This window comes from Pristiophorus japonicus, chromosome 6 (genome assembly GCF_044704955.1).
Source record: "Pristiophorus japonicus isolate sPriJap1 chromosome 6, sPriJap1.hap1, whole genome shotgun sequence".
Classification (NCBI taxonomy): Eukaryota; Metazoa; Chordata; class Chondrichthyes; family Pristiophoridae; genus Pristiophorus; species Pristiophorus japonicus.
The window spans coordinates 161,438,039-161,450,588 of NC_091982.1; the positions used below are offsets into that span (position 1 = coordinate 161,438,039).

A 12,550-nucleotide genomic window follows, 5' to 3' on the forward strand; every position below is an offset into this window, starting at 1 on the left:
TACCCTGGAATTTTAGTTGTGCTGTAAAACAAAGAACCTCTCAAAGTATCACTGTGGGTTGGCAGGAACCATCCACCAACAAAAATTTCAGCTAGGGAATCCGATTATCCTACTTTCATCGCCAATGTGATATATTCTTACCACATCACTAAAGCACACACACAAGTTGGGACTTACTGGGAACTTGTCACATAACTCTTTTATTGTATTTATATCAGCAGTTGCATTACCATAATAAGTCCTTTAGGTGGAGCAGTAGTCCTCTAGGTGGAGCTACATTGACTCCATTTCGTGCAGAGATTTAGCTGTCAGGAGTTTGCAGGACATTTCTTCACCCTCGGAAGCTACTCTGACCACATTGCTAGTCACTATCAGAACATTGAAGTACTGTTCTTCTGATCTCCACTTTAACTACCATCTATTAGATCAGCATGGGCACCGTTTTTGCTGTCTCACCTTGGACCTCAGAATCAGACCAAGATGAGCCCCAGCACCAACAGCACAAGCCACACCAGCATCAGCAGCCACAACACCAGCAGCAGCAGCAGTAACCACTACAGCAGGCTTCTCAATGACCTGATGCTCTACAGGAGAGAGGGGGTCAGCACAGGGGTGCATCGCACCGGAGGCAATACCCCAAACACAGGGTATGCAGGCAGAGGATGAGCTTCCTGGACATGACTGAGCAGCAGTGCTTTGGGAGGCTGAGGATATTGTGGCAGTGCTTTGGGAGGCTCAGGATATTTGTAGCTTGCTGGAACAAAACCTGCAGCCCAGAGGACCCAGTGGACATGTCTTACCAGCGGCTGTCAAAGTCACCACTGCCCTCAACTTCTTCGCCTCAGGGATTTGCAGCAGACATTTGCAGGATCTCGTAGTCGGCCCACCCACAGATGCATCACCCAGGGGACCGATGACATATTTGACAAGTCAGCCAATTATGTAAACTTTGCCACTGATGAAGCCTGAAGTTACTGAACGTTTGCAACTGCACACATGTGGCCATCAAGGCACCCCCACATCACCCAGAGTTGTTTGTTAACCACAAGAGCTTTCACTCCCTCAATGAGCAGCTCGTGTGCAACCATAAAAAGATCATAATGCATGTGTGTGTGCAAGATTCCCTGGCAGCTGTCAGGACTTTTTTGTGCTCCTCACTAACATCTGGGGACTTGTGTCAAAATTGGGATTGCTGACACACTGTCAGGCAATTTTATTCACTTTGGTAGGAAGAATAAAAAAGCAAAGTATTATTTAAATGGAGAGAGACTACAAAATGTTGCAGTACAGAGAGATCTAGGGGTCCTTGTACATGAAACACAAAATGTTAGTGTGCAGGTACAGCAAGTAATCATGAAGGCAAATGGAATGTTGGCCTTTATTGCAAGGGGGGTGGAGTATAAAAGTAGGGAAGTCTTGCTACAACTGTACAGAGCATTGTTGAGACCACACCTGGAGTACTGCATACAGTTTTAATCTCCTTATTTAAGGAGGGATATACTTGCATTGGAGCCGGTTCAGAGAAGGTTCACTAGGATGATTCCTGAGATGAAAGGGTTGTCTTATGAAGAAAGGTTGAGCAGGTGGGCCTATACTCATTGGAGTTTAGAAGAATGAGAGGTGATCTTATTGAAACATATAAGATTCTGAGGGGGCTTGACAGGGTAGATACAGAGAGGATGTTTCTCTTTGTGAGGGAATCGAGAACGAGGGGGCATAGTTTCAGAATAAGGAGTCACCTATTTAAAATGGAGATGGGGAGGAATTTCTTCTCTCAGAGTCTTGTGAATCTTTGGAATTCTCTACCCCAGAGAGCTGTGGAAGCTGGGGCATCGAATATATTTAAAGGAGAGTTAGACAGATTTTTGAGCTATAGGGGAGTCAAGGATTATGGGGAGCGGGCAGGAAAGTGGAGTTGGGGCCAAAATCAGATCAGCCATGATCTTATTGAATGGTGGATCAGGCTCGAGGGGCCAAATGACCTACTCCTGCTCCTATTTCTTATGTTCTTATGTTCTTAGCAACTGCCTGACATAGTCATACTCACAGGATCATACCTTTCAACAAATTTCACAGTCTTCTCCATCACCATGCCTAGGCAGTTCAGAGAAGGTTCACTAGGATGATTCCTGAGATGAAAGGGTTGCCTTATTAGGAAAGGTTGAGCAGGTTGGGCCTATACTCATCGGAGTATAGAAGAATGAGAGGTGATCTTATTGAAACATATAAGATTCTGAGGGGGCTCGACAGGGTAGATGCAGAGAGGATGCCCATCAGAGGAGGTGGCACAGTGGTATACAGTCAGGAGGGAGTGGCCCTGGGAGTTCTCATCATTGACTCCAGACCTCAAGAAGTCTCGTGGCTTTAGGTCAAGCATGTCCTGCTGATGACCACTTAGCGCCCTCCCTCAGCTGATGAATCAGTACTCCTCCATATTGACCATCATTTGGAAGAAGCACTGAGAGTAGCAAGGGCACAGAATGTACTCTGGGTGGGGGACTTCAATATCCATCACCAAGAATGGCTCAGTAACATCACTACTGGCCTAGCTAGCTGAGTCCTTCAGGACATAGGTGGTGAGAGAACCAACATGAGGGATAAATCAACTTGACCTCGTCCTCACCAATTTACCTGTCGCAGATGCATCTGTCCATGTCAGTATTGGTAGCAGTAACCACTGCACAGTCATTGTGGAGACAAAGACCTGTCTTCACACTGAAGACACCCTCCATCGTATTGTGTGACTGCACCACTATACTATCAAACAGCACTTACTCATCAATAACTTGCTCACCGATGCTCAGTTTGGGTTCTGCCAGGACCACTCGGCTCCAGGCCTCATTACTCCCTTGGTCCAAACATGCACAAAAGAGCTGAATTCCAGAGGTGAGGTGAGAGTGACTGCCCTTGACACCAAGGCAGCATTTAACTGAGTGTGGCATCAAGGAGCCCTAATAAAATTGAAGTCAATGGGAATTAGGGGAAAAACTTTCTACAGGCTGGAGTCATACTTAGCACAAAGGAAGATGGTTGTGGTGGTTGGAGGATAATCATCACAGCGCCAGGACATCACTGCAGGAGTTCCTCAGGGCAGTGTCCTAGGCCCAACCATCTTCAGCTGCTTCATCAATGACCTTCCCTCCATCATAAGGTTAGAAGTGGGGATATTCACTGATGATTGCTGAGTGTTGAGTTCCATTCGCAACTTCCCAGAAAATGAAGCAGTCCATGCCCATATGCAACAAGACTTGGACAACAGTCAGGCTTGGGTTGATAAGTGGCAAGAAGCATTCATGCCACACAAGTACCAGGCAATGACCATCTCCAACAAGAGAAAGTCTAACCACTGCCCTTGACATTCAACAGCATTACCATTGCCGAATCCCTCAGTATAAACATCCTGGGGATAACCATTAACCAGAAACTTAACTAGACCAGCCACATAAATACTGTGGCTACAAGAACAGGTCAGGGGCTGGGTATTCTGTCTCGAGTGTCTCACCTCCTGACTACTCAAAGCCTTTCTACAAGGCACAAGTCAGGAGTGTGATGGAATACTCTCCACTTGCCTAGATGAGTGCAGCTCCAACAACACTCAAGTAGCTTGACACCCTCCAGGACAAAGCAGCCTACTTGATTGGCTCCCCATCCACCACCTTAAACATTCACTCTATGCCTCAATTTCTGCAGTCCAGGATCCCATAAGTCTTTTTAACAGCTTTCTTAATCTGCCCTGCCACCTTCAACAGTTTATGCACACATACCCCCAGGTCTCTCTGTTCGTGCACCCACAACATTTAAAAAGATTGGAGTCAGCATTGAGTGGTATGAAAGCATTTAGAACAAAATTGAACAGTTAGAAGCATCAAGTATGGAGGAATATGATATAGCAGCTATAACAGAGACATGGCTTCGGTTTGGATATTCCTGGTTACAATATTTTTAAGGGAGGTAAAGGAGGAATTAGTGGTGGCAGTGTTAGTAAAGGATTCCATCACAGCACTAGAACATAAGGATGCACTGGAGGATGCATTAATACAGAATCTAAATAGATAGAGCTAAGAAATAGAAGGGGAAATAGTACAATCTCTGGTGTGCAAATAGTGGAGATGAGGTGGAAGTAGAGTCTTGCAGACAGAGATATTTCAGAACAGGGAAATAACACTGAGCGATTTCAAATATCACAAAATAGACTAGAATAAAGCTAATATATGCACAGGTGGAATGTCTGAAATCCGGAAACCTCGGAACCGAGGCCGTACCCGATTTCGGGTATTTCCGGATTTTGGAATGTCTTTCTGACATCCAGAATCTGGAAACGCCTGGGCCGAGGTAAAGGTGCTGCCGGGGAGGAGGGGGGTGAGGTGGGGGCGGCGGAGGGTCGGTGGCGGAGGGTCTGGGGCGGCTGCGGGGGGGCAGCGGCGAAGGGTCCAGATCAGCGACGGAGGATCAGACGGGGACGGGGGGGGGGGGGGGGGAGGGGGGGGCGGCAGCGGGGTGGGGCGACGGAGTGGGGAGGTGGCGGCGAAGGGTCCGGGGTGGCAGGGGTGGCAGCAGAGGGCCAGTGGCGAAGGGTCGCTGGCAGAGTGTATTATGCGTTATGCAGTTGATGCTTGTGGGACAAATTGGCTGATGTGTTGATCTGCGCAACAATAGTGCTGGCACTTTAAAGGTAACCCACTGGTTGTCAAGCACGTTAGGAGGTCCGGAGCACACAATGGGGGCGAGATTCCCCCATTGTGCTCCTCATGTTAATGCCTCCAAGGGATGCTGATGGGACACAAACCTGTTTTCTCCCAGAGTGTGGCGGGGGGTACTACCGGCTCCTGCGAAATTGTGTGGGAGTTAGTGGTGGCGCTAACATGGTAGCACTGCGACCCACTAATAGTTCCCTGGGCCACTGTGCAACCGCCGATGATGTCATCACCATGCGTGGTGATCACTTAGTGCCTCGAGGTGACCCCTTTTCGCCCCACAGAGGAAATAGGTCATCACCCTGTGAGGCTGCCGCGAGCAGTGCTAGCGCCAGCCTTGCGGGTCATGAACTGGGTCAACCTCCGCTCATGGGGCAGAAGTTAAAGGGGAGGTGCGTTACGCCGCACCACACACCGCCATTTTGTCATTTTGGCTGTCTCACCAGTCGGCCTGTCTTGGAGCTCCGTGGTGTGGTCGGGCTGACATCATGCAGCCTGGCAACCCAGTTGGGTGCCAGGCTGCAGCCACAGCACCACATCGCCCTGTGAAGGCCATCAGAGGCCCTGCAGAGTACGCAGTGGCCCTCCCCTTTAACGGAAGGGGAGAGGGGTGTTGAAACGCGTTAGCGCTATATGGAGAAGTCGAGTAGCACTGCCGATCCCGCCCGAGTTGTGACCCGGATACCGCCCCAACAGGATGTGGAGCACGCGACATCGCGCTCCACTTCTCGTGGGGGACGCTGGGGAGTTTCTCCCGCAATGTTTGTTACAATTGATATCATGTACAAAGCCTGAGGTGGTATTAACGCAGGAGCTAGGTGGTGCGATAGGCTGGGTTCTTTGCTTGAATCCAACTAAATTAACGTTCTCTTCTATCTGTTAGTCAGGTCATAATGAAATGAGTTCAGCCAGTTTGCTCTCGGTAGCCATGTGTCCACAACACAATACTTGCCATTGTAGATCCTGACACATGCACTAAAGACATCTAGCAGGGAGCAAGAACATGTGTATTGTGGGTGCTCTTTTGTGTTTGGGTTTATGACATTTTATTGGGGGAAGTGTAAAAGGAGTTTACTGTGAATTAAATCTGTACTGCATCAAATCTGCAAGTGTTTGTATGGACAGAACATGGTGACTAACATTCTTTCATGAGAATATTCACGCCCCAAAAAGAATTTAATACAAAAAATTCCAAGGTTGCCCAATTTGACTGTTGAGCAATACTGAATTTAGTAAATATTGTATTTTTAAGCTAAATTTTAAATATAACATGCCTTCCTTTGTAATGTGACAACCACAAAGATATAAAAACATAAACAGTTGGATGGTTGAATGTTCATAATAATTCTGTTCCACCAGTTTAGGTCAATAAGTTGGCTGGTCGAGAATCATTCAATAAATTATTTACAAAAATCCACCTATTCTATTGGGCCGTAAATTGCGGTCTCTCCGGGTGTGTACGATGTGAGCGCGCGTCAAAGAGGCCCTGCAAGTTCCGCGTTTAGGCGCGCGAAGCGCATGCGCTGCAATCCGACACTTGTGAGTTTTTGACAAATCGCGTGCCTCCGAGAAGAACCCTACATTAAGGTAAGTTTATTTTTAATCCTATTAAAACATATAAAACAACATTCAAAAAATATTTTTTTCTATAAAAATGTAATTTAATTCAATTTCAATTAATTTTAAATATGTGGTGTTTTTTTAATTTATGTTTTGTATTTCTGTGTTTTGGGGGGTATTCGCACTGATAGTAATGGGAGCTCCGTACATACGGAACTCACCATTACTATCAATGAGAATACTCCGTGTTCTTGGTGGTCCAGGTCCACGTGATCCCAGGATGCCCGTACGCTCCTGGGATACATGGGCCTCTGCGCTGGGCTGCGCATCTAGACCTCGGACTGGAAGTGTTCGTTCCTTTGGGACCATCAGGCACTTCCGTTAAAAAAAATTCCAGTCGGAGGCATCTGCCCGCGGGAAGCCTCCGACCGCAATCTCTGGCCCATTAAGTTCTGCTTTGAGGTGGGCAAGTTCAAAAAGAAGCCTCAAGTTGAATTATTGCTATTCGTTTTTCCTCCAGGGTTACTACAAGCAGTGCCGGAAAAAAAGTGAAATGTTCTCAGAGGAGCGGCTGTACGCCATCTTTTCAAACATTGAGGAGATTTACAGATTCCAGAAAAAATTTCTGAAAGCTCTGGAAAAGTTGTACAATTCATCGCACCCATACCTGAGTGACATTGCCATCTGCTTCATCAACTACGTGAGTAGTCAACTGGTATTTCCTGCTAACAATTTGTCAGCTCAGTTGAATCGGGATAATTTCTTTTAAATTACATAGAGAATACCTCACTACTGATGATGGGTTACGGCAACTTTTCAGGTGTGTAAAACTCATAAATCATAGGGAACCACAATTCAGAGATAGGATTCAATCTTTCACCTAAAAGTAAGTGCATCTTCAACTCACTGCAAGAACATTGGGATGTAAGCAATGAAGAAAAGATAATTTGATTAACTGACCCATTCATTCCACAATTCTACCAACCACCTCACAAATACTTTTCATTTCAATCAATCTTTTGAGCAAAGCAATCAAACCAAAGGTACCACCTAGAAGTAGCTGCAGCTCTGTACAATTTGTCCCTAGTTTCTAAAGGCAATAAAGTGAACCTCTATAATATCAATCCACAACTCAACTTATGCTATATAATGTTAACCAGATAACCTTTGCATAGTCCCAGTAGCATGGTTATGTATCACAGAGTGTTTTATTGTCTATTACAATCTTTTCCCTTATAACCTTCAGAGCAGCACTTTTTTTAAAGATGAGAGTTGAAATAACATTAACTATTTTTTTACTTTGCGGGAAAAAACACAGTTCTGCTAATCCTTGGAGCCACTGGACATGTTGGCTAAGGAATTCGGTTGCCTAGCGCCTGTTGTTTGGGAGCTACGTGTGCTGAATTGGGTCCAAAATGGTGCCTAAGCAATGCGCGCACATTTCTAGTGTGAGACATGCCAGATGCCATCTTGGTGGGAGTCATGTATGTATGCATGGTTTTACTAGCTGCCAGGTGGCGCCACTATCAGAGGTCATTGGGCTGTGCACACATGTGTGCAGCCCAGGTATAAAAGGCAAGCCATCTTGTAATGTACTCACTTTTTGAGCCCTAATAAAGTAGAGCCAGGCTTGTACCTGTTCGGAGTTTACAGTATTCAGTCTATTGAGTTATTGCATACACAACATTTGGCGACGAGGTAACAAGAAACTTCGCATGCAAAAAATGAGCACAATTGGAATTCTGGAGCGATTCGTGGAGGGAGAAGATTGGGCAGACTTTGCAGTCTGCTTGAACCAGTACTTCGTGGCCAACAAAATGGAGAAAGAAGTAGACGCGGTTCGTCGCCTGGTGCTTCTCCTCACGGTTTGCAGTCCGAAAATCTATGGACTCATAAAGAATCTCCTCTCACCCTTAAGTCCAACGGACAAGGACTATGAAACATTGTGTGCTCTGGTACGTGACCATCTCAAACCAGATGAAGGCATCATCATCTCAAGATATCGATTCTATACGCACATTCGTTCTGAGGGCCAGGATGTATCGGAATTCATTGCCGACCTAAGACGTCTAGCTGGATCGTGTAAGTTCGAAACTGCATTGGCAGACATGCTGCGGGACTCCGTTGTAATTGACATCAACCATGAGGTGATCCTGCGTAAGCTACTAGTGGCGGAGACGCTGGATTTGAGCAAGGCCATCACGATTGTCCAATCATGCATGACGATGGACAAAAGCTAAAAGCAGATATCATTGAAAAATTGGAACTCGACAAGTACTGTAAACAAGATAGTATCGTTGTTTTGCAGAACTGCATATGGTAGGGCCTACCCGACTGCCTACGCGAAACCTGTGCTGCTCAAAGTCCGTCAACGGGATTGAATCCGATATCACTGTGTTGCTGTTGTGGGGGAAATCATCGGCATCATCAGTGTCAGTTTAAACAGTACCTTTGTAAAGGCTATTCGAGAGTGGGGCATCTCCAGTGCAACTGAGCAAGCTGCGACACACCACGTGGAGGATGATGACCAGTCTAGCGCAGATCCGGATATGCAATTCGAGATACCAGAAGAGGAAGTGTATGGACTGTATTCATTCCCAACAAAGAGCCAACCAGTAATGATTAATGTAAAACTTAATGGTGTGCAGGTATCGATGAAATTGGACACGGGTGCGAGTCAATCAATAATGAGCCAGACGACATTCGACAGGCTGTGGGATACTAAGGCTGTGAGGCCTAAGCTGTGTCCAATCAATGCCAAGTTGCGTACGTACACTAAAGAACTCATAACAGTGATTGGCAGTGCAGTAGTCCAGGTGTCGTATGATGGTGCGGTTCACGATTTACCGTTATGGATTGTTCCAGGCAATGGTCCAACACTGCTTGGCAGGAACTGGTTAGCAAAAATCAAATGGAACTGGAACGAGATCAAAGCGTTGTCATCGGAGGAGGATACTCCATGTGCTCAAGTGCTGACCAAGTTCCCCTCACTGTTTGAACCAGGCATTGGCAATTTCACAGGAGCCAAGGTGCAGATCCATATGAACTCGGATGCAAGACCCGATCATCATAAAGTTCGGGCAGTTCCGTACAAGATGAGGGAGAAGGTCGAAATCGAACTGGACAGACTCCAGCGTGAAGGGATCATATCACCGGTCGAATTCAACGAATGGGCCAGTCCCGTGTTGAAAAGTGATGGCACTGTCAGGATTTGTGGAGACTACAAAGTTATGATCAACCGAGTTTCGAAACAAGATCAATACCCCTTACGTAGGCTGATGACCCCGGGGGGAAATCGTTCACAAAACTGGATCTGACGTCGGCCTTCATGACACAGGAGCTTGTCGACATGTCGAAGAAACTTACGTGCATCAACACTCATAAAGGACTGTTTATCTACAACAGGTGGCCTTTTGGAATTCGCTCGGCTGCAGCCATATTTCAGAGGAACATGGAGAGTCTACTGAAGTCCGTCCCAGAACTGTCGTGTTCCAAGATGACATCCCGATCACAGGTCGTGACTCCGCTGAACATCTGAACAACCTGGAAGAGGTTCTACATCGTCTGGACAAAGTGGGATTCAGATTGAAACACTCGAAGTGCATCTTCATGGCACCAGAAGTCGAATTCCCGGAGAGGAAAATTGCTGTTGACGGTATCAGGCCTACGGACTCGAAAACCAAGGCCATCAAAAATGCACCAAAGCCTCAGAGTGTGACAGAGCTGCGTTCATTCCTTGGTCTACTCAACTACTTCAGTAATTTCTTACCTAGATTGAGCACCTTATTAGAGCCACTGCACATGCTGTTAAGAAAAGGCGAAAACTGGGTTTGGGGTACATCTCAAGATAGAGCTTTTGAGAAAGCTACTAATCTGCTTTGCTCTAACAAGCTGCTGGTACATTATGATCCGTGTAAGCGTCTAGTATTGGTCTGTGATGCTTCGTCATATGGAACTGGTTGCGTGCTCCAACAAGCTAATGAGTCAGATAAATTACAACCTGTTGCATATGCTTCAAAAAGTTTGTCAAAGGCGGAAAGAACACAGCATGGTAGAGAAAGAAGCACTAGCCTGTGTGTATGGGGTAAAAAAGATGCATCAGTACCTGTTTGGTCTTTAGTTTGAACTGGAAACAGATCACAAGCGACTCATTTCATTGTTTTCGTAAAACAAAGGTATCAATACCAATGCATCGTCCCGCATCCAGAGGTGGGCGCTGACATTACCTACCTATGATTATGTCATTCGCCATATACCTGGTATTGAGAATTGTGCCAATGCATTGAGCCGTCTGCCATTACCCACATCAGAGGTGGAAACACCACAACCGGCAGACCTACTGTTAGTCATGAATGCTTTTGAAAGTGAAGGAACCCCTGTCACGGCCCAACAAGTCAAGACCTGGATCAGCCAGGACCCGATAGTATTGGTTGTGAAATGTTGTATCCTTAGTGGTAATTGGTCTGCCATACCCAAGCAAATGTGTGAGAAGACCAAACCTTACATCCGTCTCAAAGATGAACTATCCATTCAATCAGATTGTATACCGTGGGGTAATCGTGTTGTTATACTCAAGAAAGGCAGAGAGAAATTAGTGCATGATCTACATAGCACGCATCCCGGTATTGTCATGATGAAAGCCATTGTCAGGTCTCATTTATAGTGGGCTGGAATTGACTCTGATCTGGAATCATGTGTGCATCAGTGCAACACTTGCATGCAGCTTAGTAAAGCACCAGTGGAATCGCCGCTGAGTCTGTGGTCGTGGCCATCTAAACCATGGTCCAGGATCCACATCGACTTTGCAAGTCCCTTCCTGGGAAAGATGTTCTTAGTTGTGGTGGATGCATATTCCAAGTGGATAGAGTGTACAATAATGTCATCCAGCACATCCACAGCTACCATTGAGAGCCTTTGTGTCATGTTTGCTACGCATTGTCTGCCTGACATCATTATAAGTGACAACGGATCTTGCTTCGCCAGTATGGAGTTTCAAGAGTTCATGAAACTCAATTGTATCAAACATGTGAGGTCAGCACCATTCCAACCCACATCCAATGGACAAGCAGAGCGTGCGGTCCAAACCATCAAGTAGAGTATGAAACTTGTAACTCAAGGTTCACTGCAAACTCGTTTGTCACGCATATTGCTTAGTTACAAAACAAGATTCCATATGCTTACTGGGGTCTCCCCTGCTGAACTATTGATGAAGAGAGGTCTCAAGACCAGCCTCTCTCTTATCCACCCTGACTTGAATAATCATGTTGAATACAGACATCAAAGTCAACAAGGGTATCATGATCGCGCTACTGTGTCACGTGACATTTCTATCAATGATCCTGTGTATGTACTGAATTATGGTCAAGGTCCCAAATTGATCACCGGTACTGTTACGGCCAAGGAGGGTAACAGTGTTTATCGTTAAGCTCAAGAATGGGCAGACATGCAGGAAACATGTCGATCAGATAAAACTGTGGCACACGGATGAACCAGAACAGCCTGAGGAAGTCACAGTCAGTCACCAACCCCAACCTACTCTCAGTCGTCAGGGGACTCCGCTGTCATCAATGAATCTGGACTTTCAATCATTGACATGGTCAATTAATCTGGACTTTCAATCCCTGACATGGTCATTGCCACTTCCATCAGATCGGCTACCCAGCCCCCAGTCATAACAGACTCAGAACGTTCGCCCAACTCGGGAGTGGAAAGCCTCGGACCATTTCAATTTGTAAAAAGACCGTTACTAATATCTTAAAGGCGGATATTGTTATGTATGTATGCTTGGATTTACTAGTCACCAGGTGGCACCACTGTTGGAGGTCATTGGGCTGTGTGCACATGTGTGCGGCCCAGGTATAAAAGGCCAGTCATCTTGTAATGTACTCACTTTTTTGGCCCTAATAAAGTAGAGCCAAGTTTGTACCTGTTTGGAGTTTACAGTATTCAGTCTATCGAGTCATTGCATACACAACAGTGAGGGCGTTAGAGTGACTGTTAGGAGCAGGCGCTGCAGAAGTATGGTAAGCAGGCAGATAATAACGGGCCTGAAATTGCGGCCTCCCTGGGTCTGTACGCAATGCACATGCGCCGAAAACTGACTTTTCCAATCTGTCAAGGTTTAGCTTGACAAATCTTCTGCATCTTTGGGAGAAAGACAGCATGGGTGAGATTGCAATATTTGCCCATCCCTTGCCCAGTGAATGTTCTTCAAGCTCTTGCCCCTGGTAAAAGCTGGCACATAGCCTACTTTTACCAATGTAAGAGTTTTAAAATATATAAAAAACATATAAAAA

General features: G+C 46.0%; 1 protein-coding gene across 1 annotated transcript in view; it reads left to right on the forward strand.

Annotated features, from left to right (window-relative positions):
• Nucleotides 1–12,550, forward strand: part of LOC139266214 (uncharacterized) — a 200,672-nt gene that overhangs the window by 74,355 nt on the left and 113,767 nt on the right. Inside the window, exon 7 of the mRNA XM_070884045.1 lies at nucleotides 6,775–6,954. Coding sequence (XP_070740146.1) covers nucleotides 6,775–6,954 — 180 coding nt within the window. The remainder of the gene's footprint in view (nucleotides 1–6,774; nucleotides 6,955–12,550) is intronic.